Source organism: Syngnathoides biaculeatus, chromosome 13 (assembly GCF_019802595.1).
Source record: "Syngnathoides biaculeatus isolate LvHL_M chromosome 13, ASM1980259v1, whole genome shotgun sequence".
In the NCBI taxonomy this organism is placed as follows: domain Eukaryota; kingdom Metazoa; phylum Chordata; class Actinopteri; order Syngnathiformes; family Syngnathidae; genus Syngnathoides; species Syngnathoides biaculeatus.
Genome location: NC_084652.1, coordinates 1,471,483 through 1,499,288, shown reverse-complemented (window position 1 = coordinate 1,499,288; position 27,806 = coordinate 1,471,483). Strand labels below are relative to the sequence as shown.

Sequence of the window (27,806 nt, the reverse complement as noted above, 5' to 3'; positions counted from 1 at the left end):
TCAAACGGAATTGTTGGCGTTCGGTGTCATGCAGTGCGACTGAAAACACGGAACAAGCAAGAACTTGCGTCGCGATACACTTCGGGCTACTTTAAAACTGTCTGGCGATGACTTATAGATGACATGTTTGCGCAAAATAGGCATTAGAGGCTGAATAAAAATAGCAACGAGCAGCACTTCAAATTACCATCAAGTCGTGTTTTTATTTTGATCCTTTTGAAAGCGTCCCGGACGTCTAGGCTACTGTTTATGCTTTCGGAGGCGTAATCATCTGGAAATCATCTTGACCCCTCCGACTAACGGCCGCCTCACACGCACACCGCTTTTGTTTTGTTTGTGTAGACAACGAGAAGCCTCCAGCGCGACTTATGCAAACTAAGGTGTGCGCGGATGTAGGTAGACGTCTTGGCAGGGTTATTTTTAGACCCGGTGCGGCATCCGCAGCTCCGGTCCGCGTGACTGAAATGCTTTGCGATGTCGGAATGCTTTTCTGTATAATTACAAAGGGCATGCCCTGATCTATAAGTGCATTTAAACGCATAAGCAGGGCTTTGGCACGTTAGCGGCGCCGGTCTGGGCAAGTTTGTTCCAAAATCTAATGCGTTATGTATCACTAGCTACCATCTTTTGATAATAAGTGAAGGCATGAGTTATATTGCATTGCCTGTCTCTATGCAATTGCAATGCAAAAAAAAGAACATTGTTTATGCTATATTTAATTGAATAGACTACACCTACACAAACAAGATATTTAATGTTCAAACTGATAAACTTATCAGATGTCAGTGGACAGATGAGGAATGAACTCAAGATAGGAGAGTGGCATGTTTACCGCTGTTACATCACATTTCCTTTCCACATAACTCAATAAGCATTTGGGGAACTGAGGACACAAATTGTTGACTCGTCGCTTGAATTATGTCCCTTCTTGTGTGATGTACAACTTCTGTTGCTCAACAGTCCGGGGTCTCCGATGTGGTATTTTGCAATTCATAATGCGCCTGCACACATTTTCAGCGGGAGACAGGTCTGGACTGCAGGCAGGCCAGTCTAGTGCTCGCACTCTTTTACTACCAAGCCGTGTTGTTGTAACGTGCAGAACGTGGCTTGGTATTGTCCTGCTGAAATGAGCAGGGACGTCCCGAAAAAATAGATTTTGCTTGGATGGCAGCATATGTTGATCCAAAACCTGTATGTAACAAGTTACCCGTGCCACTGGTTAAAAAATGCAATCGGAAGATAATTAAGTTTTGATGTCAAACACACGACTGAGCAAAGGTTAACTTTAAACTGTCCTTCATGCCGCCATCAGGAGGACAGCATAACCCACCTTAAACGGCCGTAGTACGCGCAGCGAAAGTTTATTTTACAAATCGTGTTTGTGAGGCCTTTGATGTGTCACGGCTGACATCAGTCACCTTCCGAGCTGGATGAAGTCTAGACTGCTGTGCAAAGACGTTGCTGAACTGCACAAACTGCACTTGGTTTTGCAGTAAGTACTGTACCGTATGTACGTTCATAGATGCTTCAAATGTTTGGAGAGTCAAGGTACAGGCGTTTCCATAATTTATGTTCCTCCAAGGAGTTGAGGTAGTCCACAATTAAATTACACAAGAATACCACTTGCAAATGTGCAGACATCTAAGTGAGTGATTAGTTTAATGGCTGATGATAATTAAGTGGTTTTGGTTCAGGTGTGAGCAGCACTTTAGCTGGCAGTAAAGATGAATTATTAATTTGCCTGACATTTGGACCTTGCCCAAAATCGAGACAGGAAACTGTGACCTGAACAAGCAAACAAATAAAATCGCAGGGCCAAATGGGTGCAAGATATTCATGTTATTTTTTTTTAACCCAATTTATTTTTTTTATTCCTTTTGATCATATCTCTTGTGGTTAGGTTGGGTGCGTCAACTTAGTCATGATGTTGAAGAGGTTCATGACTTAAAACGTCAGGGCAAAGACTCAAATATAGTATAACTCACAGATTCTCGAGGGTTTTTTTTTTTTTTTGCAAGCATCCCTTCATAATCCTCACACCAATTAAACATACAGTAAGTACTATGTGTACACTTTTATGCTACTGGAATTAAAAGTTATCCCGATTTCAAGAAAAAGTTGTAAAGTGACAATAAGTCACTTTCACCAGGAAAGAAAGCCATTTTTTTAAATTTAAAAAATAAAACCTCAATCTCCTATTATTATGTCACTTCTGGAAAAGACACCTTTATTCTTAAAAAAAATACACCTGCTTGTAATATTATTATATTTTTGTTTAAAAAAAAATCATGGACAAAGAAAGAAATGAAATGAACAAAGATGCACCCATTGCAGTTTTATTATTGTGTAGGATTCATATTTTGACTATCATGTAGCTAATTGAGAGCCCAAAACACTAAAAGGAGCTTTGACTGTGATGCGTTGCAGTTTTTACAAAGCTGCAAACTCCAAACACAATAATCAACATCGTCTGACTTTGTCAATATTAAGCATTATCATTTCGAAAGCAAAAATGTCTGATACATCTCTTGTATTGGGTCAGCGTCGGCCATAATCCGTTCCAGAAAACGGTTCGAGAAGTGATTCGTTCAAAAACGGAATCGATGTTTCCCATTACAATGAATGGAAAAAGAAATGATGCGTTCCAAGCTAAAGAACATTAGGCTATTTAAAGCATTTTTTAGCTTTTCCTGATAATAAACTGCATAGTAGAAATGCATGTATAGTTTAAATACTTTATATAATAAAATTATTTAAGACATATATTTAGTTTTTGCTTAAAATGTATGCTTTATTAGTTGAGTACGCTAGGCTGGGAGTGCATCGACATATCTGTAGCGATTCGGCCCCTAGTCTTGTAAACTTTTTTTATTAGCAAAAGAGCAGAATAGCTTTAAACAACCAACTTGGCTTCTTTGGAGTCATGATTAGTTGTTAATACGGTAGTCCCCCATAAGAAGAAAAACAACGACCGGGACACGTTTGTGTACAGAGGATGCGTTATACAGAATAACAAAAGTGCGCTGGTTGGGCGTTATGTCATTTCCGTGTTTTTTTTTTTTTTCGGAGGGCGTTTCAATTGAAAATAACAAAACGCGTCGTGGGTGGGTCAGCAGCTTGCGCCGCGCGCAATATGTTATTTTCAGGTTTTTTTCTGAGGCGTTCGAGTACCGATTTTCGTTCGAAAACAGAAGCACAAAATAAATCTCGAAATTTTCATTCGAATACCGAATTTGTTCGAAAACGCGGACGTTCGAGGACTGAGGCTTTACTGTATATCGTGTATGATAGTGTGGACAGTCAATAAATTCTGACAATGTTGAATTTGTTCGCCGTTTTATGACTGCAAATTGTTGTGTACCTGGTCAATCATGAGTTTTGTGTGGTGATTGAGGTGTGAAATGGAATGAGAGCCAATTATGACTCTTCCTGAAGATGGCGCTGTTGTCGGCCGCACTGGAGGAGAAACTGGTTGTGTTACGTTTGTATAACATGTCTTACAAATACTTCCCCACAGTAAAAATGACAAAGAGTTTGCCACCGCCGTGTAGTTGGCAGACGAGCTAAAATAAGCCGAGCCCTCTCCTAAAGCGTTGGAGTTCCCCGCCTATTCCACATTTGCTTCTCACTTTTTTCTTAAACCCAACCACTCTTGTTTGAGTAAAAACTCACCTATTTGCAGTTTTTGTGGTCACCTAAATGCCCCGAGATGCCACAACGTCATGCCAAAACTCTCGTCTTGGTAAATTGCAGAGAAACATAAATGAGACGGTTATGAACGTTTTTTAGAGGGTCACAATAATTTGGGATTTTTCATCATAACCCAATGAACCTTCATATTTTTTGGTAGTTTCAATGCCCTGTTGGCGCTATGCTGCCTCACACTGTTAGGGCTCGGTACTGCAACTGCCATTGGATGTGCTGCGCTTTGTTGGCCATTTGTAGTAAGCAAAGCCACTATAAAAGCAGTAACTGCCGATCTTGTCGTGTGGAGTCTCTCGCTTTTCAAGACTTGGTTAAAATGTTACACAGTTTTGGACGGTGAAAGGCACGACGGCTTCGGTAGGCCGATAATACCTCTTGAAATAAGCGCGGACACTCCACTCGTGTGATGTCATCTTGTTTTGTTTCTCGGAGGACCATTTCACAGGGTGACGCTCCCTTTTTCCAAAATAAGCCCAAACAGTCAAAGGCAGAATAAATCACTATTGTTCCATATCCTGGCACGTGGGTGGGGGGAGGCGCAAGGTACCAACGAGACAAACACAACAGTGGTTTCCACGTGTGCTAAACAATTGAAGAGTCAACAGCAAGTTGAAGCGCTGTGGGCAAAAAGGATTCCTCGTTTTGGAAGCAGACGCCACCTGCTTGCACCGACTGTAGTAGCGCATCATATTTATGCAGGTGAGGCAGGAAAAATGATTACTTCTCCTGCCTGGTGCCCCAAGGGAGTCGAGAAACGCCCCTGCCGCGTATTATTAACCAGATGTGTGAGTTTTCTGGAAATGAAATGTATAATTGGAATCAGAATGCCCATGGAAATTGTTATTGATGCAAATAATTTATCTTTGTTCATCTATCCACACCATTGACGTCTGGTGAGAGGCAGAACAACAATGAATTGTACACAATTAACCTGTGCATTCACTTTTTGGTGACTTATTTTTGTTTATTTTTTTAGATTGTTTTTTTTCATGGAACGCAAAATGTACCTTGGCTTAAATAAAGTCGGGAATCACAAGTCCCGCCCCATGGGGTTGTCCCCGAGGTAAGCTATAAAGTGTTGCTCAAACAGGTTGTAGGTGAGAAGTGGAATCGTACAGGTGGTGCCGGCACTTTTTCCACGCACGGAGCGCGTCCCCGTTTTCTCAAAGCAACATTTGAAAGAAAAAAAAAATTAAAAAAGAGGGAAGCATGAAGCTGGAGATTGTGTGCGGGAACCACCACAGCACGAACCTCGATGAGACCGCCGCCACCGGGCCGACAGAACCCGGGGAGTGCGAGGAGCTGGGCTCGGACGGCGACTGCGCGGCGCACAGCCCACTCGCCGGCAAGTCCAAGCCGTACACCCGCAGACCCAAGCCGCCCTTCTCCTACATCGCCCTCATCGCCATGGCCATACGGGACTCGCCGTGCGGACGCCTGACTTTGGCCGAGATCAACGAGTACCTCATGAACAAGTTCCCGTTCTTCCGCGGCAGCTACACGGGCTGGCGGAACTCGGTGCGCCACAACCTGTCGCTCAACGACTGCTTCCACAAAGTGCTGCGGGACCCTTCGCGGCCGTGGGGGAAGGACAACTTCTGGATGCTCAACCCGCACAGCGAGTACACCTTCGCCGACGGCGTTTTCAGGCGCAGGCGCAAGCGCCTCAGCATTCGGCTCGGCAAGCGGCGGGGCGAGGAGGCGCAAGGGAGCCCCGAGGACGCGCAGCCGGTCGCCGCCGCCGCCGCCAAGTTCACAAGCTCCTTCACAATAGACAGCATCCTCAGCAAGCCCTTCACGCGGGACCCCGATGGCGTCGGGCGCTACGCCGTCGTCATGACGCCGCCGCCGCGTTTCGACTCGCTTTACATCCACCCGAGCCGCCTCTTGGAGCTCACAGCTGCGCATGCGCCCGACTGCGGCCTTCTCTTACAGACTTTGTGAGCGGCTCCGACGTGTTTTCCCCAAACATCATTCAAGTGACTTTGAACAAAAAAAAAAAAAAAAAAAACTGGGTACCAAAATGACTTTTTATTCAGTGTGGCCTGCTCGGTTGAACATGTCATTTTGGAATTTGTTGTGTCAACGGCCGCAGACGGCCTTAATTGTACCTTCTGCCATCTAGTGGAAGAGCATGGAATTGTTCTGCCTGTCACGATACGTTGCTGGCACCGATAGAGGAACAAAGACACATTGTTTGGTGTCAATATATCATATTTGTGAGAAAAAAAAGTCATTTTAAAACGTGAAACTTTATAATCCCGTGTGCCCCCCCTCCTCCCTTATTTTTTATTTTGTTTATTGTGTCATAGTTTCTCATTGTTTTGATTGTGCATTTGTTGTTACCTTTTTAAACTTTTCATGTCTCTTAAATTAAAAAAAAAAAAAAACACATCTGCGTGGACTGCAAGTGACTTATTGGTAAGTCCCGGTTTCAGGGCAACTTCTGATCGATATTTGGCTCTCGCACTAATACAAGTATGGTTCTGTTTGATTTTAAGGAAAGCAAGTTTATTTGTATTTCATATTCCATACACAAGATCAATGCACTTGATGAAAAGCATCCAAATTAAGGCCCCAATTGCACTTTAAAGATCATAACATTGTATGATGTAGTAATCTGTATGTCATCCAAATGAAAATGTTGATATTTCAGTTCTGTTCTTACACAGTTTGAACAGCTGTGGGTGAAACGGACCTTAAATAAGACCGATGTGTACACAGTGCGTCCACAGGATATTAAAAACATATCATCAGGTTTATTTTAGGAATAGCCAATGCCCCCATTAAAGAAGGAAACATGAAATATAAGCAAAAGAAAATGTCTTTGGCGATGTCAAACATTAAACTAACCCCTGACGATAATTGCTTCAATTAAAAAAAAAAAAGAAAAACGAAAGAGAATCTCTATCTGTGTGGTCTGTAAATGATTTCATGGTTTCAGGCCATTGGACTGATTAACCTCTTTATTAATTATGGTGACTTAGATAGCAATGACATGTTTGTTTATATGCATGCCTGGTGGGTGTTGCGGAGCGGCCCTTGAAATAACTTTGAGGAAGTTCCACTGGAGCAATAGTTTACATCAGGGGTGTTAACCTCATTTTTGTGGAGGGCCACATTGCAGTTACGGATTTCCTCTGAGAGCATTTATGGCTATGAAACCATAAAACTCTTTAACCGCCTCATCATGATTGCACATGAAATTTAGGAATTAGTTTTGGAATCGGAAATCAAGGGTAATGGATTTTCCAACTATTGTTGATGTTTGGTAACACAAAATTTCTTCCATTATTTCAACATTATCATTTATGATGTGACAATTTGGAATGTTGGTCCAGAGTTGAAGGAAAATTGTGGATGTTGACACACGTGATTTGCCTTTGGGGGGCCACATAAAATCATGGGGCGGGCCGGATCTGGCCCACGGGCTTTGAGTTTGACACCTGTGGCTTACATCAATTCATTGCTTCCTCGCCTGTGGCGTGAAATCTTTGTCTTGAGTTTACAAAATTGCAAATTTACGATAATAAGACACCCACTCATCATGAACTCGTTCATATTTTGTGAGAAGGCCAACGCAACTGAGAAGATGTCAGTGAACGCTTTTTTGCACCTTTGAATGTCGGCGGATAAACGCTACATTCGGCGAGCCGCCATGACGGCAGCCATGTTTTGGCTGCGTGGGAATGCCAGATGCGTTCAGGGACACTCCCGACATGGGAACAAATGAGTCCTTTGCTGGTTTCTTTTGGAATACAGCACATAAACATAACTAAATTAATTACTAGGGACACTGTGGAACAGTGGATCAGATGGTAAAGCATCGGCGTCACAGTTCTGAGGTCCCGGGTTCAATCCCAGACCCGCCTGTGTGGAATTTGCATGTTCTCTCCGTGCCTCCCACATCCCCCATAAGTGGGCTGGACACTCTAAATTGCCCCTAGGTGTGATTGTAAGTGCAGCTGTTTGTCTCGATGTGCTCTGCGATTGGCTGACAACCAGGTCAGGGTGTACCGCGCCTCCTGCCCGTTGACAGCTGATAGGCCCCGGCACTCCCCGCGACCCTTGTGAGGATAAGCGGCAAAGAAAATAGATGGACGGATAGCCCCTTGGCAGCGGATTTGAGGGGGAAAAAAACAGGAAAAAGGAATGGTGAGCTCTGATTGAAATTTGAAGTTCTAAAAATATGAACGGAACTCATTTGTTTCAATACCGGTGAACTGACCTTTGAAGTATTTTGCGTCAAAAATGAACTTCACTGCGACCGGCCACTGTTCTGTGCACGGAATGTTTCGCATTCCGGCCAATGGCAGGCAGAGGAAAGCACTCACGTGGTCGACGCCTACGAGCTTCCTCCATTTTTGCGCACGGAGGGTTGCACTGATTGTCCAGCCCGCTTCGTTAATCATTGGTGGTACGTACTTTTTTTCACGCGTTACTTTTGTCAGTTTCATGTAATATTACTGATGAGTTGATTTTTTTCCATGAACAGACCGTTACCAAGAATTTGGGTCACACGCATACTCTATATCTACATGCATACAAACACATACAATAGGAAGAAAAGTATATGAACCCTTAAATTTCTGCATAAATTAGTCACAAAAGGCCGCCTGACCTTTGTCTACAACCCAAGAACAAACAGGAGTGCTGAAACTAATACATCACGCACAATTATGTTTGAATATTTTGATTGAAAATAATGTAAACATTAACAGGACAGAGAGGAGGAAAGTAAGGCGGGCGACATATTCTCCGAGCGCTAATCTAAATCAGATGTTGGCCAGCCCGGAGTTCGATCATTGAGGCGAGATTAGGAGGTGTGTCTTAAAACTGTTCTGAAGAGCAGAAAACAAAAGGGTTACAATGATCTCCTGTCGACAAGCACTGGCTGATGTGGGCCACGCCTCGCTCGAATCGCTCTCAGAATAGTTACTGTGGAGAAGTGTTGACTTTTAGAAAGCTGGAGAAGATTTAAAAAAAAAAAAAAAACCATCTGTAAAAGTCTACTGCGATTGGCTGGCAACTAGTTGAGCGTGTACCCCGCCCCCTGCCTGTGTGACAGCTGGGATTGGCTCCGGCACTTCCCCGACCCTCATGAGGATAAGTGGCTCAGAAAATTGGTGGATTGATTGATGGGTACAATTGCTGTCGGTTTGCACCACCACAAGGTGGCGCTGCGAGGCCGTATTTGAGAAAATATGTCACACTTGAGACTACGGCTGAGAGAAATTTGATGACAAAATATCTGATTTTTTTTTTGTGGCTATTTTTACAAACTGAGCAACAAACGCCTATTAAAACTTGAATAAAAATTGAAGACAATAATTTGCAAATCCTCTTCAACGGTACAATTGAATTCACGACAAAGATCAGAAACACGCAATCGGGAGTCATCAGCTTTTCCCACCCACCTTAAGATATTTCATTCTAAACATTGAACACATTTAATATTTAAGATTGTTACCCCCCTCCCTCCCTTTTTTTTAGGAATCTTTTATTGGGCCACATTCAATCTTAACACAACTCCGATTAAAAAAAAAAAAAATCTTCTTTCAGGGTGAAACCTTAATGACTTTGCTATTCTTGGTGGGCAATGCCCAAAAAATATTATTATTATTCTTTACCTGCCTATTGGGATTCACTGACACACCCATTAATGTCTCAATCGCTGGCAACAAAAGTGAGTGAAAATTTCCTAACTGGACTCCCGGGTGTCAATATTTTTGTGCGGCCGCCATTTTTTTCCCCAACTTAACACATCGCAGCTGAAAGGCTCTCCCAGTCTTCGATGCTCAATTGGGTTTAGGTCTGGAGACATGCTCGGCCAAACCATCCACTTTCTTTTAGCCACAGCGGCTGTCGTCTTGGGCAGGGCAATAAATTTACAATCTTACACAAGCGCTCTTTTTGCATTGTGGCAAAGTATAATCAAATATTTACAAAAATGTGATGAGGTCCTGACTTTGTACTCTTTGTATGAAATAAAGAAATCTGACACAATTCAGCCAGTCAGTCAGCAAAACTCCAGCATCTTCAAGTCATTTTGTGTAATTGTGTCATTTCTTAAAAGTAAACAAAACAGTTGCCAAAGAAAAGCAAGTTGGAAAATAGTTTTTAATTTGCATAGTGCAAAAAATTGATCAGATTCCCCCCCCCCCCCCCCCCAAAAAAAAAAATGTTTGGCACTTCAACTGAGATTGAACTTTTGTTGTGCGCTCTTTGTTCAGAACAATGCTCAGATCTGGCATCCATCTTGCATGCAAAGTATCTTTTTTTTTTGTCACAAATGAAGGGGTGAGGGGAGTGGAGGACGGGAAGAGTACGAGTGTGTGCGTGTGTTGGGGGTTGCCTTCCACTCCACTGCCTTGTGTCCGGCTTCTAGTCTGGATCCTGTCCAGATGGGAGGGAGTTGAGCTCCAGAGGATTTCTTGGAGGGCTTGCGGCGGGTTGGAGGGGCAGAGACAGATTTGGGGAAGCCATAGGTGGTCGACTGCGTTTCTGGCTGATGTTTGAGTAAAGTCCAGAGGCTTTGCTGCTCTTTGCAATGGACCGAGGCGAGGAAGAGGAGGCCAGGCTGGAGGTTCTCCTTCATCAGACTGAATTTATTCGTGTTTTGTATTAAGGGGACGTGTTTTTTTTTTTTTTTTTTTTAACCATGACGACCAAGCCCCCCGGACACTTGGATCCGAGCGTGGCACGTTCCATACCCGGGTCCGCCCCGCACGACGCGGCCGCAAAGGGCAAACGCGGCAACTCGGGCTTGCGGCGCCCGGAGAAGCCCCCCTACTCGTACATCGCCCTGATCGTCATGGCCATCCAGAGCTCGCCCAGCAAGCGGCTCACCCTGAGCGAGATCTACCAGTTCCTGCAGGCTCGCTTCACCTTCTTCCGAGGCTCCTACCAGGGATGGAAGAACTCGGTCAGACACAACCTGTCGCTCAACGAGTGTTTCATCAAGTTGCCCAAGGGCCTCGGCAGGCCCGGCAAGGGCCACTATTGGACCATCGACCCGGGCAGCGAGTTCATGTTCGAGGAGGGCTCCTTCCGACGCAGACCTCGAGGCTTCCGGAGAAAATGCCAAAGCTTCAAACCCATGTACAGGATGATGAACGGCATCGGCTTCGACTTCCAGGCCGCGTCGGGCCCGTTGGTGTGCCACAACGGCTACAATTTGGACTTCAACGCGATGCCTCACGGGGGGTTCGAGGGGGTCCCGGGGGGGCATCACGTGTCCCCCGGGTCCGGCTCGTCGTACGTGGCCGGGACCCCCAACGCGGACTATATCTGCAACCCGGACGGCGTCGGCGGCGGGGCCTCGCTGCAGCCCTCCCCGGCCATGGTGGGCTCCCTGGACTGTCAAAGCCCTTACGGCAACGGCCCCCCCCACTGGAGCTCATCGGCCGTATCTCCGTATCTGAAACCCCAGAATCTGGCGTCCAACGCCGGCACCGGCGGGGCGCACGGTGCGCTGCACACGCACGGGGTGCCGTCTTACTCTTTGGATCAAAGTTATCTGCATCACAACGGACGAGATTCTGCGGACATTCCAGGTACGCGACATTCGGTCGAGCCATGCTGCGTCATTCTGTGTCGTTCCAAAATCCAATTCAATTTAAAAAGAAGAACAATATGATGATGAAATCAACACGGAAAAGAAAAACAATTTGGAATAATCTAAGTGTATATTTTTTTTTTGCCCAGTGTAGTTGCAAGATAAATTAATATGACAATATGTATACTTTTTCTGCAGCCTTTTGATTTTTAAAAAAGCAATTCGTCCTCAATACGCTTCAACAGATTTTTTTAAAACCCATGTTGGTCTTATTATTTATTTTATTTTATCTAATCCCCCCATGTTTACAATTTTAAAAATCAATTTATTAACACTTTTGTTTAAATCACCTTCATCTTATTCTTTCAATTTAATTTCACGTATTATTTTTTGCAATTTTAAAAGCAACTCATGCAAACCACTTATTGTAAATGTGGACGGTTTTCAGTATATGCATCAAATTAAACATTTAAACAGATGGAAAGGCAAAGAGTTATGAAATAGTTGTACAAATACAAGGCATGTGTGTTTCAAAAATTAAAAAAAAATGTAATTCTTCAATGGTGTTGCCAAAACGTCATAAGATTTCCACCAACATTCGACCCGGCACAAACAATTTCAAATTTCATCACGTGGTTCGATATATTAAAATATCTGTTCTTTTTTTTAAACGTAATGACAAGTGAAACTGTCAAACACGAGGAAATAAAGTGGCGCCACGTTCCTACCAGAGTATCGTCACAAAAATATTTAAGATTTAAGTCCAAATAACTTCGGGAATTGATTCACAGCTAACAAAAATCCGCATTGCGCTCGCTGCATGTTTACACACGAGTATCCAATCTTTGCGTACTCATGATTTGGTAGTCCAGTCTCGGATTTGACAGCATCATGCAAACTTCCTTCCCTTCAGTAGATTTGAAGTTGTCATATTTTCTATTTGTGCTGTTGTGTGTTCAGCTGGACTCTCTCGGTACTCGGGCCACTCCAGTGCAGCGTGCGAGAGGAAGGATCTGGTTTTAAGCCTCAACGGGATGTCCTCTCTGCATTCGGGCACCGGAGCCTCCTATTATCACCACCACCTTCCTCATCATCAGCTGCACCATCAGCTTCACCATCAGCAGGGCGCCTATCAGGACGTCAAGCCTTGCGTCATGTAGACGCAGACATTTCATAGCCTAAAATCGTTTTTTTAAACCCTTTTTTGTGTCAAGTCAATCAAATCTCTACAAGAGGATTTAAAAAAAAATCGGTCATCAATATTTCTTCAGTGCTAATGTGCCATTTTGGGGGGGTGTAGGGGGGGGGCAATGTGATGTTTTACGGCAGAAAACTTGATGAAAAACACATCGGTGCGTCCTTCTCAATATCGTGGAAAGCTCGTTTCCTTTCAGTGGTTCAATTCAAAACGCGCAAATATGAAATGTTTCACGAGTTGACTTTGTATAATTTTGCTGATTATATCTCGTCCAGCTAACCAAGTCCGTCGTCTCCATGAATTAAGAAAGTACTAATCTGCAGAAATGAAAGCAGTTCCAAACAAGATTTTGGACGAAGACGTTGTACGAAAGAATATGAAAATTGTTTTCCCATTTTTTTTTTCATGACTTTGTTGAATTGAACTCCTGAAACTTTGAGACCATCTTCATCTATTGAGACGCAATTGTACTTTTGTTACTTCTTGCACTTAATATTGCTGAAAGTAATCATTAAAGGAATGTATTTTATCTAAACTCTTGAATGTCATTATTATTTTTAATTAAAATGTGAAACTATTTACACGTAGAATTTCATGTTCTTCATCATTATTATTATTATTATTATTATTATACTGTGCTTGTATTGTTTGATTATCTTAAATGTTCTTGTTAAAAGTGAACTTTAACGGTACGTACAGGGTTCGTTTTTAAATGATACATTTTTATCATTTTGTTTCTTTCTTGCAAGTCGTCTACTTTTAGGGTTACGGGTGAACATTCGCAGCCTTCGGAGTACATCAGGTAGATGCTGTAGTTTCCCTAACTCTGCCGCCCTCTAGCGGTATTTGAATGCCAGCGAATCGAGTATAAGAAAGTTGCCATTTTGCGTGATTTGAGGTGTGTTCAAAAAGGAAACGTCACATCTCAAAAAAGGAAAAAAAAAATAACACAAACCGTCATACAGTGATTTTTCATACCAGATCAAACCGGAATGGAATGTGTTTTTCTGCTTGTTTAGTTTCACGTTGCCGAATTAGTACAAAGAACATTTTTGTTTTCCTTTGTTTGTTCCGGCCTGGACTGTGAGATTCATTAGCGATGAGGCCCTTTTATCAATCCACTATTTTAATTGGACTAATTCACTCTCTCTCTCTTTTTTTTTTGCATTCTCCTTTCTTTAAAACCCGCAGACAATAAAAAAAAAAAAAAATGTCCGGTATTGTAAACGTTTATTTTTCCTTTCATTAAATGTAATTAGTGCAATGAGGCGCTGGTGGCCTCATAGTTCTGAGGACTGGGGTTCAAACCCGGCCCCACCTGTGTAAAGTTTGCATGCTCTCCCCGTGCCTGCGTGGGTTTTCTCCGGGCGCTCCTCCCTCATCCCAAAAACTTGCATTAATTGCAAATCTAAATTACTTCTGAGTGTCTCCACGTGCCCTCCGATTGGCTGTTGACCAGTTCAGGGTCTCCTCTTCCTGCCCACAACTGGGATTGGCTCCAGCACTCCTGTGGCCCTCATGAGGATAAGCAGCTCAGAAAATGGATGGATAGTGCTATGAAAAACTATGGGAACCTTGAGGTACTTTTTACATTTCTGTATGAATTGATCATGAAATGTGGTCTGAACTTCATTTAAACATGAGAATAAACGCAGACTGACGGAACCAATACTTCACAAATAGTTATGCATTTATATTTCATTGAAAGAAAAACATTGGAACAGTCACATGACAGGTAGGTCAAAGTATTTGAACCCCTAGGCTACAGATTCTCAGCGCTAATCAGAGTCTGGTGCGTCCAACCCGGAGTCCAATCAATGAATCAAGATTGGAGGTGTGGCTTAAAAGCTGCTTTGGCCACCCAAAAACTCACACGAGTGTTGGATCTTATCTTAGCTTTGCCTTGCTCAAAAGAACTCTTCAAAGGCGTCTGACTATTAACAGTTGTTTTCTTGTATAAAGCTGGAAACGATTTCGAAAGTATCTTTAAAATCTTGACGTACGTCGGTCCACGGTGAAACAAAAGTTCAAGAGCTGTTGCTTCTCTTGAAAGGCGTGGCCGTCCAGGAAAGATGACTGCCCGATGCTCAATGAGGTAAAACAAAACAACAACAAAAAGAACCCGAGAGGGTGAGCTGGAGTCTTACACAAATTACAAGCTCATCCCAATATCTAAGTTGATGAATTTCCCACGTGCCAAACGAGTGAAATGAGGTTCATGGGAGAACACCAAAGCAGAAGGAAGCCGTTGCTCTTTCTAACAAAAGACACTGCTGCACGTTTGTAGTTTGCTAAAGGGAAATCAAAGGCTCCACAGCTCTATTGGCAACATTTTCTGTGGGTAGATGAAACCAAAGTTGAATTGTTTGGGAAGGACACGCGATGCCGTGTGTGAAGGAAAAAAATGGCACAGCACACCGACATCAAAGCCTTTATCCGAACTACAAGACCTAGTTTAGAGAGCATTGTGGTATGGGGGTGCTTTGCCACCAAAGGGCCTCGACAGCTTGAAATCAGAAATGTGGAGATGAATGCACAAATTTCCATCTGTCTGTTTTCTTCGCCGCTTATCCTCACAAGGGGAGTGCTGGAGCCTATCCCAGCTGTCGATGGGCCGGAGGCGGGATACACCCTGAACCGGTCGCCGGCCAATCGCAGGGCACATCGAGACAAACAGCCGCACTCACAATCACACCTTGGGCAATTAGAGTGTCCAATTAATGTTGCATGTTTTGAGGACGTGGGAGCAAAGCGGAGTGCCCGGAGGAAACCCACGCAGGCATGGGGAGAACATGCAAACTCCACACAGGCGGGGCCAGGATCGAGCCCGGGACCCCAGAACTGTGAGGCCAACGCTTTCCAGCTGATCCACCGAATACACAACTTTCTCAAACTATTTTTTGCGACTTGAGGCTAACTGTCCAATACATAGATTTCCGATGACGTCCCCAAAGTCCCAGGATTCCCTTGTCCGCCATCTTGTGTGTCACCACCGGTAATTGGAAACCTATCTTTAGCTGGGCTCAAAAGACGATGGGTGCAGCACCAGGACAGTGATCCAAAAACACAGACGCAAACCATCAACAGAATGGCTTCAGAAGAAGAAAGTACAAGTTCTGGAGGGACGCAGTCAAGGTTCTGACCTCAATCGGACCAAAATTCATCGTGGCAGTGACACCCATCTAATCTGCAATTCCAGGAAAAGTTTACTTGAGGTGATTGTTGTCAAACTCGTCAGGAACTTGTTCATGTCATGTCATTATCCGAGCTGCTTATCCTCACAAGGGTTGCGGGAAAGCTGGAGCCCATCGCAGCTGGCTTCGGGCGAAAGGCGGACCACACCCTGAACTAGTTGCCAGTCGCAGGGAAGATATCGACACCATCACTGAGCGGGAATCGATCCCACGCTGCCCGCACCAAAGGCAGGCGTGTGTCCAACTACACCGTCAGTGACGGGAACTTGTTTATGTTTTGAATTCAACCTGCGTGCTGGATGTAGCCAAGCATCTTTCATCTACGCAGGCTGCAATGAAATTTCAAGGTTATCAAAGGCGTTATCGAGCGTTGCGCAGTGGTTTATTTTTCAATTCAACACATATTTTTGTTGTTGTTTAATGGTCCGGTCCCACGTGTGTACCTCGTCTAAACAAAATGGATGCCTTCTTCCGCCGCTAAACTCCGTGTGCCCCTCTCGGCAGGCTCGGAGGACGTCGGCGAGCTCTCAAGAAAACATTCGGATGTCATACACACTGGAAGCAGTCGGTCAGCATGCAGGTAAGAAGCTTCCAGAACTTTCTCTTTATTCATCTGCTGCTGTAACACACACTCGATGGAAAAAGCCTCCTTGCTTCCGATGACCGGTGGGATACTAACTGTCGTAGTACTCAAATCAACCACTAGCTGGCAGCAAAGTCTAACAAGTGCACAGAATCAATCTTGTTAGTTTTGTGGCAAGGTCGAAAGCGCTCAAGTCGACGTCACGAAACTCAATGCCCCACCCCTTGTGGTCCTTCAGTGCATTTTACAATTTTATTACTTATATTTATGCCTCTCGATTTGCACCCACTAATTAAATGTGACAATATCATTCACACGTTTACGTCTCATTAAAAAAAAATCATATAAAGCTTCAATGAGCAATATAAATATTATGCATGCATATTGTGCACGCATACATTACACGCTGTACATATTATATGGATTATAATTCATCTACACGGTTGGCAATTTTTTTTATCGCAACTTTTTTTTTTTTTTTTTGCATATCACCTAAAAAGAATAACGTAGTAGTCCTAAGTGCTCACTGAAAATGAGTTGGGGGGAAAAAAAATCTAAAAAAGTAGGTAGTCAACCCAATTGCATTTTACTTTTGTATATCAAGGACAACGGAACTGTTTTTTTTAAATGTCCTGCACTTTAAAGACTAATAATAATAATAATAATAAAATACTGTACTAAACGCAAATAATATGCAGGCTGGATGAATGGGTTCAACTAGCATTGTAGTATGTTTTATTTACATGGTAAATGTCGTAAATAGTTTTTTTCTTTTCTCATTCGATTGAATAAAGAGTTTCTCACACGTAACATGGGCTTACCGACCTTTTCGAAAGGGAAAACTACTCCTCGAGTGGAGGCCTGCGACACACATTTCAGGAATCACACATTTGCTCAAACTCCCTATACTTTATTTTTGTACTATGAATAATGAATCATATTCATCTATGGAAGAAACTGTTCGTGTTCCCGATTTCTCACAGTAGCGATCAGCAATGTTTTGACAAAGTTGCAAATAAAAATATCATGCAACGCTTTAATTCTTTTATGACGTGTTAATGTTTTCAGAAATTGGGTGTAAAATGTTTTTGCCCACACCAAAAAAAAAATTGTACGCGTTCCTTATTTTTCGTTTTAATCGGATTTACTCCTTGTTCGCTAGAGGGCGCCACACTCACATTCATCGCTATATCTCCCCCTTGCCTTCTTCTTTTTCCAAGTTTTAATATTGTATTCCTCACACCCTGAATTTGCCAACCCAGTCTATGGCCACATAGAATTCCTGTTAAATGAATCTATATTTGCCTAGTAGTGGTTGGCAAGTTTTTCGAGTGTATTTTCATGTCTGGTATAATAAGTTGTCCTGAACTGAATTTTACAGGCTCGATACACCAATCCGTGGGTGTATTAATAAAAAAAAATCTTACTATTTTTATTTTTTTACTATTCTTACTAACTACGGTGAATAGCATGAATTGTGCGGGGGGGGGGGGGGGCTGCTGGGTAGGCAGCTCGCTGCTCGTCGTGGGCTTGCGTGTGCAAAGAGCCCCGAGGCGGTGGGGGAAAAAAAAAAAAAAAAAGAAGTTCATGCCCGGGTCCATGTAAGGAGAAACCGTCCGAGCTCTGCCAGGACGGTTTAATTAAGACGACATGCAAAGGCTTACGAATTTTTATTAGGAGTGTAACTTTGCCTCACAGTCGCCGCCGTGGACGATTTCACGGTGTGCATGGAAATCCCTCCACCACCACCGCTTCTATTTTTTTTGTAAAAAAGATAGATTTGCAAAACTTCACTTGGATTACTGAATAAATACTCAGCAGCCTCCAAAAGTATCGCACGGACTGAAGTGTGTGTTTTGCAAGTGTTTTCCCTATCACTGTGCCCACCGTTGATGACGAACCGCCATTTGGCCCCCCGACTTTTAAAGGCCACCCCTGAACACATCTTGGCAACTCTCCGCCCAAATTTGCCTTTTAATTGCCTCCCTTTTAATGAGCCCGGACCAGACTTTGATCTCAGCAGACATCTGCTAGATTTAAATTTAAAGGGGAGGAGTGGAGGGGGGGGGGTGCGTCAACCAAACAGAAACAATGAGTTGTGGTGACAGTTTGACATATTTGGCTGATATTCACGCATTTGAGGGGAGGGGGGGGGGGAGAACTCGCTCTTCCCGGGTCGGATTGTTGTGACTCGACGTGGGCCTGAAGGGGGCTGCCCCCGCCCCCCAGTTCCCTCGCAGGGGCCTCTGCCACACTTGCTATTGGACGCCGGTGGCCCTGAGCGAGGAGGAGCCTCACTGGCTGCAAAAAGGAGGAAAGAATTTAACTGCGCAAAAGTCCTGCGTGGTGACGGATGTCCAAAGTCCAGAAGTTTTCCAAACGCTCTGAGATGGGGACGGCTTAAAAAACACGCAAAGCTTCTTCCTTTTTTTTTTTTTTTTTTTTTTTAAATAGTTATTAAAAAGGGAGCTGTGATTTGTTTTCTGGTGGTCGGGAAAGGAACCGAAGCCTTTTTTTTTTTGAGGGGGAGAAGCCGAAGCCATGCAGGCGCGCTACTCCGTCTCCAGCCCGAACTCCCTCGGAGTCGTGCCGTACATCGGCGGCGACCCGGGCTACTACCGAGCCGCGGCCGGTGGCGGGTACACGGGCATGCCGGCGCCCATGAACATGTACACCCACGCCGCGCACGACCAGTACCCGGCGGGGATGGCGCGCGCCTACGGACCTTACGCCCCTCAGCCTCAGCCGAAGGATATGGTCAAGCCGCCGTACAGCTACATCGCGCTCATCACCATGGCCATCCAGAACTCGCCCGACAAGAAGGTGACCCTCAACGGGATTTATCAGTTCATCATGGAGCGCTTCCCGTTCTACCGGGACAACAAGCAAGGCTGGCAGAACAGCATCCGCCACAACTTGTCCCTCAACGAGTGCTTCGTCAAAGTGCCGCGCGACGACAAGAAACCCGGCAAGGGCAGCTACTGGACCCTGGACCCGGACTCGTATAACATGTTCGAGAACGGCAGCTTCCTACGCAGGCGGCGGCGCTTCAAGAAGAAGGACGTGCTGAAGGAGAAAGAGGACCGGCTGCAGAAGGACGCGCCGGCCCGCCAGCAGCAGCAGCAGCAGCCCCGGGACCAGGAGCAGGCCGCCTCGCAACCCGTCCGCATCCAGGATATTAAGACTGAGAACGGCAGCGTCACCCCCCCGCAGGCCAACTCCCCGTCCTTGAGCGCCGTGCCCAAGATCGAGAGCCCGGACAGCAGCAGCATGTCCAGCGGGAGCCCGCATGGCAGCATCCCGTCCGGCCGCTCCATGGTGGCCATGGAGCCCCCGGAGCAGCAGCACCACCACCACCAGCAGCAGCAGCAGCAGCACCAGGCGCAGGGCTTCAGCGTAGACAATATCATGACCTCCCTGCGGGGGTCCCCGCAAGGGGCTCCCGAACTGCCCCCCGCAAGGACAGGCATTGCCCCGTCGTTGACGCTCAGCTACTCCCCGAGTCAGACGTCCGCGTACAGCTCCGCCTGCACCCAGAACTCCATCTCCACTACCTCCAACGCCACCTACCATTGCAACATGCAGGCCATGAGCCTGTACGCCGGCGAGCGGGCCAGCCACCTGGCCGCCCCCAGCACCACCGTGCAGGAGGACGCCCTGCCCGACTACTCTGTCACCACCACCGCGTCGTCGCTGCAGGGCCACGGCGGCCTCAACTCGGGCCAGGACGGCCACCCGCACGCGCACCAGGGCAGGCTGACCTCGTGGTACCTCAACCAGGCCGGGGACCTGGGCCACCTGGGCGCGGCCTACCCGGCGGCGGCGGCCCAGCAGCAGAACTTCCACGCGGTGCGAGAGATGTTCGAGTCCCAGAGAATTGGCTTGAACAACTCGCCGGTCAACGGGAATAACAGCTGCCAGATGTCCTTCCCCCCGAGCCAGTCCATCTATCGCACTTCGGGAGCTTTTGTCTACGACTGCAGCAAGTTCTGATTTTTAAAAACAAAAACAAAAAACCAAACAACCTGATCGTCAAGTCCCGACGTCCAGTGCACCCCCCGCCCCAATACTGTCCTATTCAGTCCTTCGCCATCCTCACCAAAATGGACTAACATGAGACAGAACACAAACAAACAAACAAAAACATGTTTCTAAACAGTGTTACAGCAAATAACACGTAAGTCTCTTTATTTTTTTGTTTTTTGTTTTTTTTTGTTTAACATGTAAAAAAAAAAAAAACTTTTCCATGGACGTGTAACTTGCATATAGTAATTTATTTTCAAACTGTAGCCAGGATATTATGGGCCAAACACACGCGCGCGAACACACACACACACACACACACACACACACACACCACACACACACACACACACACGACAGTGTTTCCTAAACTGATCTACCCCAATAAAAAAAAAAAAAAAAAAAAAAAAAAGTTCCATTATAAAAGTGACTGAAGGAACGTTTATATCGCCGTATACTATTTGGAAAAAGTCATCAACATGTTGATAAGTATTTTTATTTTATTTTTTTGGAAGGATTTTTGCTTGTTTGTTTAATAAATGTTCATTTTATGTGAGTTTAAGGCCTTTTAAAAGACTATTTTTTTTCCTTGCCCGGGCTGCTGGTGATATTTTACACGACAGCCTCAAATCCCCAACATTTTATCAATAATTGTGACATTTTACAAGATCCAAAATGCTTGTACGTCAATATTGCAACGTCATCGTCAACGTTTAAAAGTCACTTTCGTATTGTTTGCATTCAAGTGGATATTTTACGCATGCATTTTAATAGATAAAAGTAGTTGTGGATGCACGTGCTAATATAGCAAATACAGTAGTACAACATATACATTTATGCAGTTCCATCTTGTTGATTGCTGCTGGTTTGTTGCCGCAACAAGCGCAAAACGTCACATTTGGCCCACATTCACTCAAATAAAAAGCCGCAAAAGTTAACTTTAGAAAAGTCATAAAAGGATTTATTGGCGGAGTTCAAATATGCGACAGTTTTATTGTGACAAAGAACAAAATTGGTGAAAAGGCGGAAATGTCATTTAAAAACACTTGCAATCAGCAGTTTTTCTGGAGTGATTTAATTTCTAACGCAATATAATCATTGACAATAATTCAATAATAGTAATTGCAATTTGGATAAAAAATAATATATATATCGGCCAGGCTTAACATTTTTACCCAGTGCATGAAAATGCGCATTATTATTTTCATCAATGTGAACAATAATAATAGTAATGATAGTTACTACTATGACCAATATTGTAGTTTGTTTTTGGGGAATACAGTTTTTGATTTTAATACAGAAAAACTGCCCACCTATTGTCAGTTTTTTTAATTTCACGTGGATGATAACTCATTTGAAATGTGCTATTTTTTGTGTGTACGTGTCGTTTTCGGCAAATTTGACGTGGTCCCGAAACCAAACTCGCAATAGCTCAACAACATTTTCTGAGGCGTCGTCACCGTAAAATGTTTTTTTTTTTTTTTTTTCAAATTCTTCTCTCTTCTCATTGAATGGACGTAATTGCAGGAAAGGATCAATTCAAGCAAAAAATCCCAAAGGTGCCGAATGAACAATTGTCATCAAGCCTCCCCAAAAATCGTCGCTCGTCCTTTTGTGTGCTTCAAAAAATGTTTTGCCTAAATAACAAACAAGTGTTAAGTCCCAAGATTGATGGCGCGTTCACGGAACAGTTCCAGGTCAGGAAGGAATCAAAATCCAATCAGCGCGCTGCAATCGTTTTTTCACGCTTGGGGGTCAAAGTGGAGCGTGACGGGCCCCCAAAAGGAAAACTGATTCACAATTCTTTCTATTTTTTTGTTTTGTTTTAATCAGCAGATTTTGGGGCCTTGTTGACATTTCAGCGGACGCCCCCAGTCTTTCTGTTTCAGGGGGTCCGAAGCATCTGGGGACCCCATTTTCGTCCCCCCCCCCACCCACTCCCACTCAACCTTGTCCTCCCAAAAGCTTGATTTCACTTGCAAAAAATGACTCCACATGCATATCTCGTCTTGCACACCCCCAAAAATGTTATAAGGAATTCGATACGATTAAATAAATAGAGCGTTATGTTTCACGAGCCTTCAAAAATGATGAAATAAAATGTTAGAATGCGTCATGTGGTCCAGTAAAACATTAATAATAAAAAGAAAAAAAATGGAATACAGGAATGTTTTGTAGTGGAAGGCAGTACAAATAGCTACGTCGCGCGTGCGTGCGCGCACACACACACACACACACACACACACACACACACATATATATATATGAAATGAGTTATGCACAACAATGAAATGAAATCGAATAAATTTCCATCGTAATCTGTTGCTCGCAATTCCAAAATATTAAATTCAAATGAATGAACACAAACGTTATCTGGTACAATGATTTCGAAATTCTTACATAATCAAGGAAGATCAGATCTAAGATAATGAAAGCAATATGCACGCTGGCACCTATATTCAAATACAAGCACATTTGAGCTTTTTGACTCAATAAAACAATTACAAATTGAAAAAAGTGATTTCCGAAATGCATCGCGGAAAAAACAAACGAGACGAGAGAGATAATTTGGCATGGAAGAAAAATGGCTGAATGGAAACGAGCCCCCGTCCTCCCTCCCCCCAAGTTAGCGAGGAGGTAAAAGTTGACACACGTCATTTGCGGCAACTTTCAAATCAAAATAATAAGAATTTAATGATGATGGATGAAGCTCAATTGAAAAGCGAAAGACGGCGACGCAGACTCTCGCGAGTACTTGGAATCTCGTTTGAGGGCTTTCCGCGTGCACGATTCGCAAATTTTGCAATCTGCTGGTGGGGGGCGTGCGGTGCACCTGCGTGACCCCCTCCAGGCCCCTGTGCGGAATGTTTTTAGTTGCGGGTCAGCGTGCTCCGCATCTGCTTGCAATCCCAAAAAACGGAGGCCGGAGACGCCAACCGTGCGCGCGCCGAGGCCCAGAACGCTCCAAAGTTCGGAGGTGCGACACACGCACGCGCACAGGTTCTCACTTCAGCCTCGCCCACTCATCATTTTTCACACCCTCATCAATATGCAGGCGCATCTTAATAAATTCCAATATCGTGCAAAAATGTTTTAAGTCAGCAGTGCAATCAATCCAAAGAGCAAAAAGTCGTCCGGTCAGATGAAATGCTTGATCGCTTTATTTTTATATAGTTTTTCATGACTGCGAGAATCTAAATTCAGCATCTCGAGCAGTGGAGAAATTACACATTTATAAACGTTGCAATTTCAAAAATTTTCTTGTGGCGGCACAACTGAAGGGTAATTATGCCAAATGGGGGGCGTCATATCCCTTCCTTCAAACGGAGTTGCTTTAGTGGTACAGCTACGTGTTTGTTTTTACTTTTTTATTTTTTTATTTTTAATGCAACTCATATATGGGAGGAATTTCACTCGTACGCAAATAGATACAAAAAAAAAAAAAACATCTTAGTGATGGTCGGGTTGAACTTTGATAAAGTAAATTACATTGAAATGCGATGGAGTAAAATGTAGTTCAATTAAAAAAAATTTACAGTAGATAAACGCGGTAAAATGAAATAAAATAACATCCGCTGCGGATTTTTGTTTGTTTGTTTTTTTGTTTGTGGCGTTCGTAAATGCCGTCACCAAAGAAAGCGGCTCACGTGTACGCGCGTCCCGATTGACTGCAAACCTCAAGTGCGTGCGCGTGACACTTTCAGATCCCAGCGGCCATTTGAGATTCAGCCGCAGTTGTCTGTGTCTTTCTGGAGGGGGGGGGGGGGGGTTGGTTGGGCGATCTCTGGCTGCGGAATCATTGAGAGAAAACATTTCAACACATTAATACCAAATCATATGTATATATATATGAAATTTAAAAGACGAGAAATCGGGCTTTATTTTCGTGCATCCCGATTTAATAAAATACGTGCAAACATAAAAAACAAACAAAAACAAACCAGTTATTTAATTTACATTTTCTACAGTTCAGCAAATAGCAATAAATCAAGAATATCAATTCAAATATTGTACATAGGTGCAGATTAATAAATTAGAAAACTGTGGAAAATTTAAATTGAAAAGGAGATATTGTGCAGTTTCACCAGACTGGACAATTGTATAGTTTTGATATCTTACTGATAATTAATCGCCAGCATTCATAATCTAATAAATAAATACATAAATAAAATTAATAAAAATGTTTTAATATAAAAATGAAGTTAAAAAAAATTCCCGAGTGTGTTTAAAGAGCTTGCTCTGTATGGATTTCGGTTGGAAAATAAATCAACTCCGAGAAATACAGCGGCATCAAAATATTAAGAACTCAAGGACACAGTTACGTACTTTGTACTTTGACGAGTATATTTTTCAACTCGTACATTCCACAACTTTTTTTTTTTTTGCCCCCGGAGCCCGTTTGTTGCCTGCGGAGGCGGCGCTGGAGAAGGTGCATGGAAGTGACCCCGTTTGACCTCTGCACTTCTTCTGTCCCTTCAGAGTGTCGCAGTAGACGGTGATGGATGAGACGGCAGGGCCAGAATGTCGCTTTTGCTCCGAAATAGAAACAAGACAATGCGGGGATCAAAACCGCTGGGGATGCTGTGCGTGTGTGCGCGTGTGTGGACACAGGAAAAAAGTCATCTAAATGCCTCCTCGCCAAGCGTCAGTGCCAATAAGTTACTGGCAGTAGCAGCCTACTGCAGCGCTCGGCCAATTACAAAATCTTCTATTTTGCTTCCCGCCGTCTGCAAGTGCGTGATGTCGACGAATCCTCGGTTATTCCCCTTTCTGTCCTCTTTTGAATTTGGAAAGTCACGTGACGGCCCGTGTTTGCGGAACGAAAAGGGGGGGGGAAGAGCCGTTGCGCCCGTGGATGCAGTCGAAATAGTTGCTCCTCTTGTTTCTTTGGGACTCTGCAGATTGTGAAGAACAATTAACATCAAGTAAATGCAAAAACTATAAACAAAATGATTGTGGCCTTTGGTGATGGGCAGTTTCTGTCTGTCGGTTTCTAACCGCATGGGAATCATTTTCAATCTGATCTGTTTTGCTGATATCATATCTCGTCTAACTGCATTGCACCCATCTATAACCAGAAGTATGCGGGACAATTTTGGTCTGCTTCTCAAATGAGCGCAAGAGATTGCTTTGCTGCTTTTATTATTATTATTATTACCCACTGACCTCACAAGATGAACTGAAATTAATAACTAGGTCTTTTTGCCTTTGTTCATCTTAGCCTCTACGTACATAGTTGTAACAATCCCCATAAATTAAGACACATTGTATATTTTTCATACCTTGCATTCTATATATACCTGATTTATGCAGTTGTTTTTTTTTTAAACATGTGGGAAAATTTTCACGGTATTTGTGGCAAATGAGGGACGGCGGTGGGTTGTCAGGTGCAGCGGTCGCTCCGCAATCTTTTTTTGCACCGCAGTCGGGTTCCACGTAGCGATACAGTTTGCCGGGCGGTCGTAGCGAGTGTGGGGCAAGACGACGGTGGGTTGTCAGGTGGGTGCCATCCAAGCGAGCAGCGCCCCTGAATTGACTCGACGATCCAGTGATTTTTGCCGCAATTCTCTTGTGCAGCGGTCGCTCCGCAATCTTTTTTTGCACCGCAGTCGGGTTCCACGTAGCGATACAGTTTGCCGGGCGGTCGTAGCGAGTGTGGGGCAAGACGACGGTGGGTTGTCAGGTGGGTGCCATCCAAGCTAGCAGCGCCCCTGAATTGACTCGGCGATCCAGTGATATTTGTCGCAATTCTCTTGTGCAGCGGTCGCTCCGCAATCTTTTTTTGCACCGCAGTCGGGTTTCACGTAGCGATACAGTTTACAAGCAGCCGTAGCGAGTGTCGGGCAAGACCGAGACCCCTACGTAGCCCACCGCCTCGTCGCCGGCCCCTTAGCGTACGCATCCGCCGGCAAGCCACCAATGGCGAAGAACTTTCTTGTGCGCCACAAATCGCAGCTGAGCTGATCGATTCGAATCGAGTTTGCTTTTATCTTACTTGTATTTTGCCTCTTTCTCTCACGGGCGTGTAGCGAGCCAAAACCTTTGGCTAGCTTGGATTATTGAATAACTATCGATCGTATTGTTTGCATTACATGTATCGCTACCATAGCACATTGTATCTACATCATTTCATCTGTCTGTGTCATATCTATCTGTACATTATCAATATTGTATCATATCTGTGTATTCCTCACATCTTATCAATCTGTACCTGTATTGTGTCATATTTACTTATATACTATCACATTGGATCTCTGTATTGTATCTTTTCCCATCACATCTATCGCTATCGTATTTATTTGCGTCGCATCTAGAGGATTCTTTCTCATCTGAGCTCATTGTTTAAGGTTAGAATCATCTGTCTTTGCAATTAATTTCACGTACATTACGCCTGTTGACGTTATCAAACGCTTCGCATAAGTGTATTTCAAACTGCATTAAAGGTCCGAGGTGGGGGAAAACCCACCGGGGTCGTCTCCACTCTGAAACTGAAGTACGACCACAGAATGAAAACATTCCTGTTTACTCTGTGTTCGAGTTTCCATCCCGCATTCCCATCTGATAACTCGCGCGTATCGAAGCGATATCGTTTTAATCAGGAAACACGAGCAGCGACTGCAACGTTTTATCATTGGACTCAGCTGTTTTTTATCTATCTGACAGCAGATCGATGGTGACGCCGACCATTTAAAGCTTCACAATCTGCTTCTGAAATATGCGCACCCCTGACAATAGCGCTGCGGGTATACGTGTGTGTTCCGGCAAATGTGTGCGATATATCATTCAAACTCTAACCTGCAAAAAGAATCAAGACCACGAAATGCAAATTCTTAATCAGTGCTCAACGAAAACGAGTACGTTATAGCGTTAGGACAAGAGCGGTCCATTCTCAGATATCAGCTGTCAGCTTGTGTCGGTGGAAAGTGTTACCTTTGACCCCTGCAGATGAAACCCCTTCCTCCTGACTGCCTCTTTCAGCGTATTTTCTTCTATTTTTTTGTTCTACTCTTTCTTTCTGTGGAAGCTTGATTGCATTGTGAAGAACATTTGTAAAAAAAAATAAACATGCGAAGAGAGAACACAGAAGAAATGGCGAAAAAAATTGTAGCGCTATTTAAGTGGGGTGTGTGTATTCCGATAATCGTGACAAATTAAGTATTTTCCATCCCTTGTGATCAAATTCAGAAAATGGCTCAATATTGGATGTTCCCAAAAGATCCTCTGTGATTATCAAGTTTTGTGTGATGAGTGGAATTAAATCCACCCCTCCCCCCATCTCGGTGTGGGCACACATGCCGATAATTGGGCTGATTTTTATGTTTTTCATTGTTCAAATCAAAGTCAGCAAAGACACGAATATCGGAAGATTATGGCGAAAGAAAATGTTGCATTCAACATTTTCTTTCGCCATAATTGTGCGACGTGTGGTGCGTTCAGTGAGGTTTTCCTTCCACAGTCTACAAAAAAAAAAAAGTGTGGGCTTGACAATCGTTGGTGTTAAACTCGCCCCTTCTGATCAAAGTCTCAAATAGACTAACTTGAGTG

General features: G+C 44.0%; 3 protein-coding genes across 11 annotated transcripts in view; all 3 read left to right on the top strand.

The window, feature by feature from the left end:
• The first annotated feature begins 4,741 nt into the window (after window positions 1–4,741).
• On the top strand, window positions 4,742–6,559 carry foxq1a (forkhead box Q1a). The gene has a single exon (XM_061839400.1). The coding sequence runs from the start codon at window positions 4,915–4,917 to the stop codon at window positions 5,647–5,649; it is 735 nt and encodes a 244-aa protein (XP_061695384.1). The 5' UTR covers window positions 4,742–4,914; the 3' UTR covers window positions 5,650–6,559.
• A 1,247-nt stretch (window positions 6,560–7,806) lies between these two features.
• foxf2a (forkhead box F2a) lies at window positions 7,807–12,540 on the top strand. 2 transcript variants are annotated; one of them, XM_061839491.1, is made up of 3 exons: window positions 7,807–7,860; window positions 10,379–11,261; window positions 12,224–12,540. In XM_061839491.1, the coding sequence occupies exons 1-3, from the start codon at window positions 7,858–7,860 to the stop codon at window positions 12,421–12,423; spliced, it is 1,086 nt and encodes a 361-aa protein (XP_061695475.1). In that variant the 5' UTR covers window positions 7,807–7,857; the 3' UTR covers window positions 12,424–12,540. The 2 variants fall into 2 exon arrangements, with proteins under 2 accessions (XP_061695475.1, XP_061695474.1); XM_061839490.1 differs by lacking the exon at window positions 7,807–7,860 and having other exon boundaries at window positions 10,187–11,261.
• A 1,787-nt stretch (window positions 12,541–14,327) lies between these two features.
• The window catches only part of foxc1a (forkhead box C1a), a 152,944-nt gene continuing 139,465 nt past the window's right edge, over window positions 14,328–27,806 (top strand). For 7 of the 8 annotated variants that reach the window (XR_009797773.1, XR_009797775.1, XR_009797776.1 and 4 more), the window contains exons 1-2: window positions 14,328–14,556; window positions 16,160–16,235. Coding sequence is in view for 1 of the 8 variants with exons in the window: in XM_061839641.1 (XP_061695625.1) it covers window positions 14,545–14,556; window positions 16,160–16,235; window positions 18,763–20,231 (1,557 nt within the window). In the remaining 7 variants the exon portion in view is untranslated. Of the gene's footprint in view, window positions 14,557–16,159; window positions 16,236–18,762; window positions 20,818–27,806 lie in introns of those variants that run through there. The other variant, XM_061839641.1, reaches the window with a different exon arrangement.

What these genes read in the sequence shown, in the direction of transcription:
- foxf2a (XM_061839490.1), top strand. Translation starts at nt 10,367, where the DNA reads ATGACGACCAAGCCCCCCGGACACTTGGATCCGAGCGTGGCACGTTCC. An exon ending in AGATTCTGCGGACATTCCAG is followed by an intron (nt 11,262 to 12,223) that starts GTACGCGACATT and finishes TTGTGTGTTCAG; the next exon opens with CTGGACTCTCTCGGTACTCG.
- foxq1a (XM_061839400.1), top strand. Translation starts at nt 4,915, where the DNA reads ATGAAGCTGGAGATTGTGTGCGGGAACCACCACAGCACGAACCTCGAT.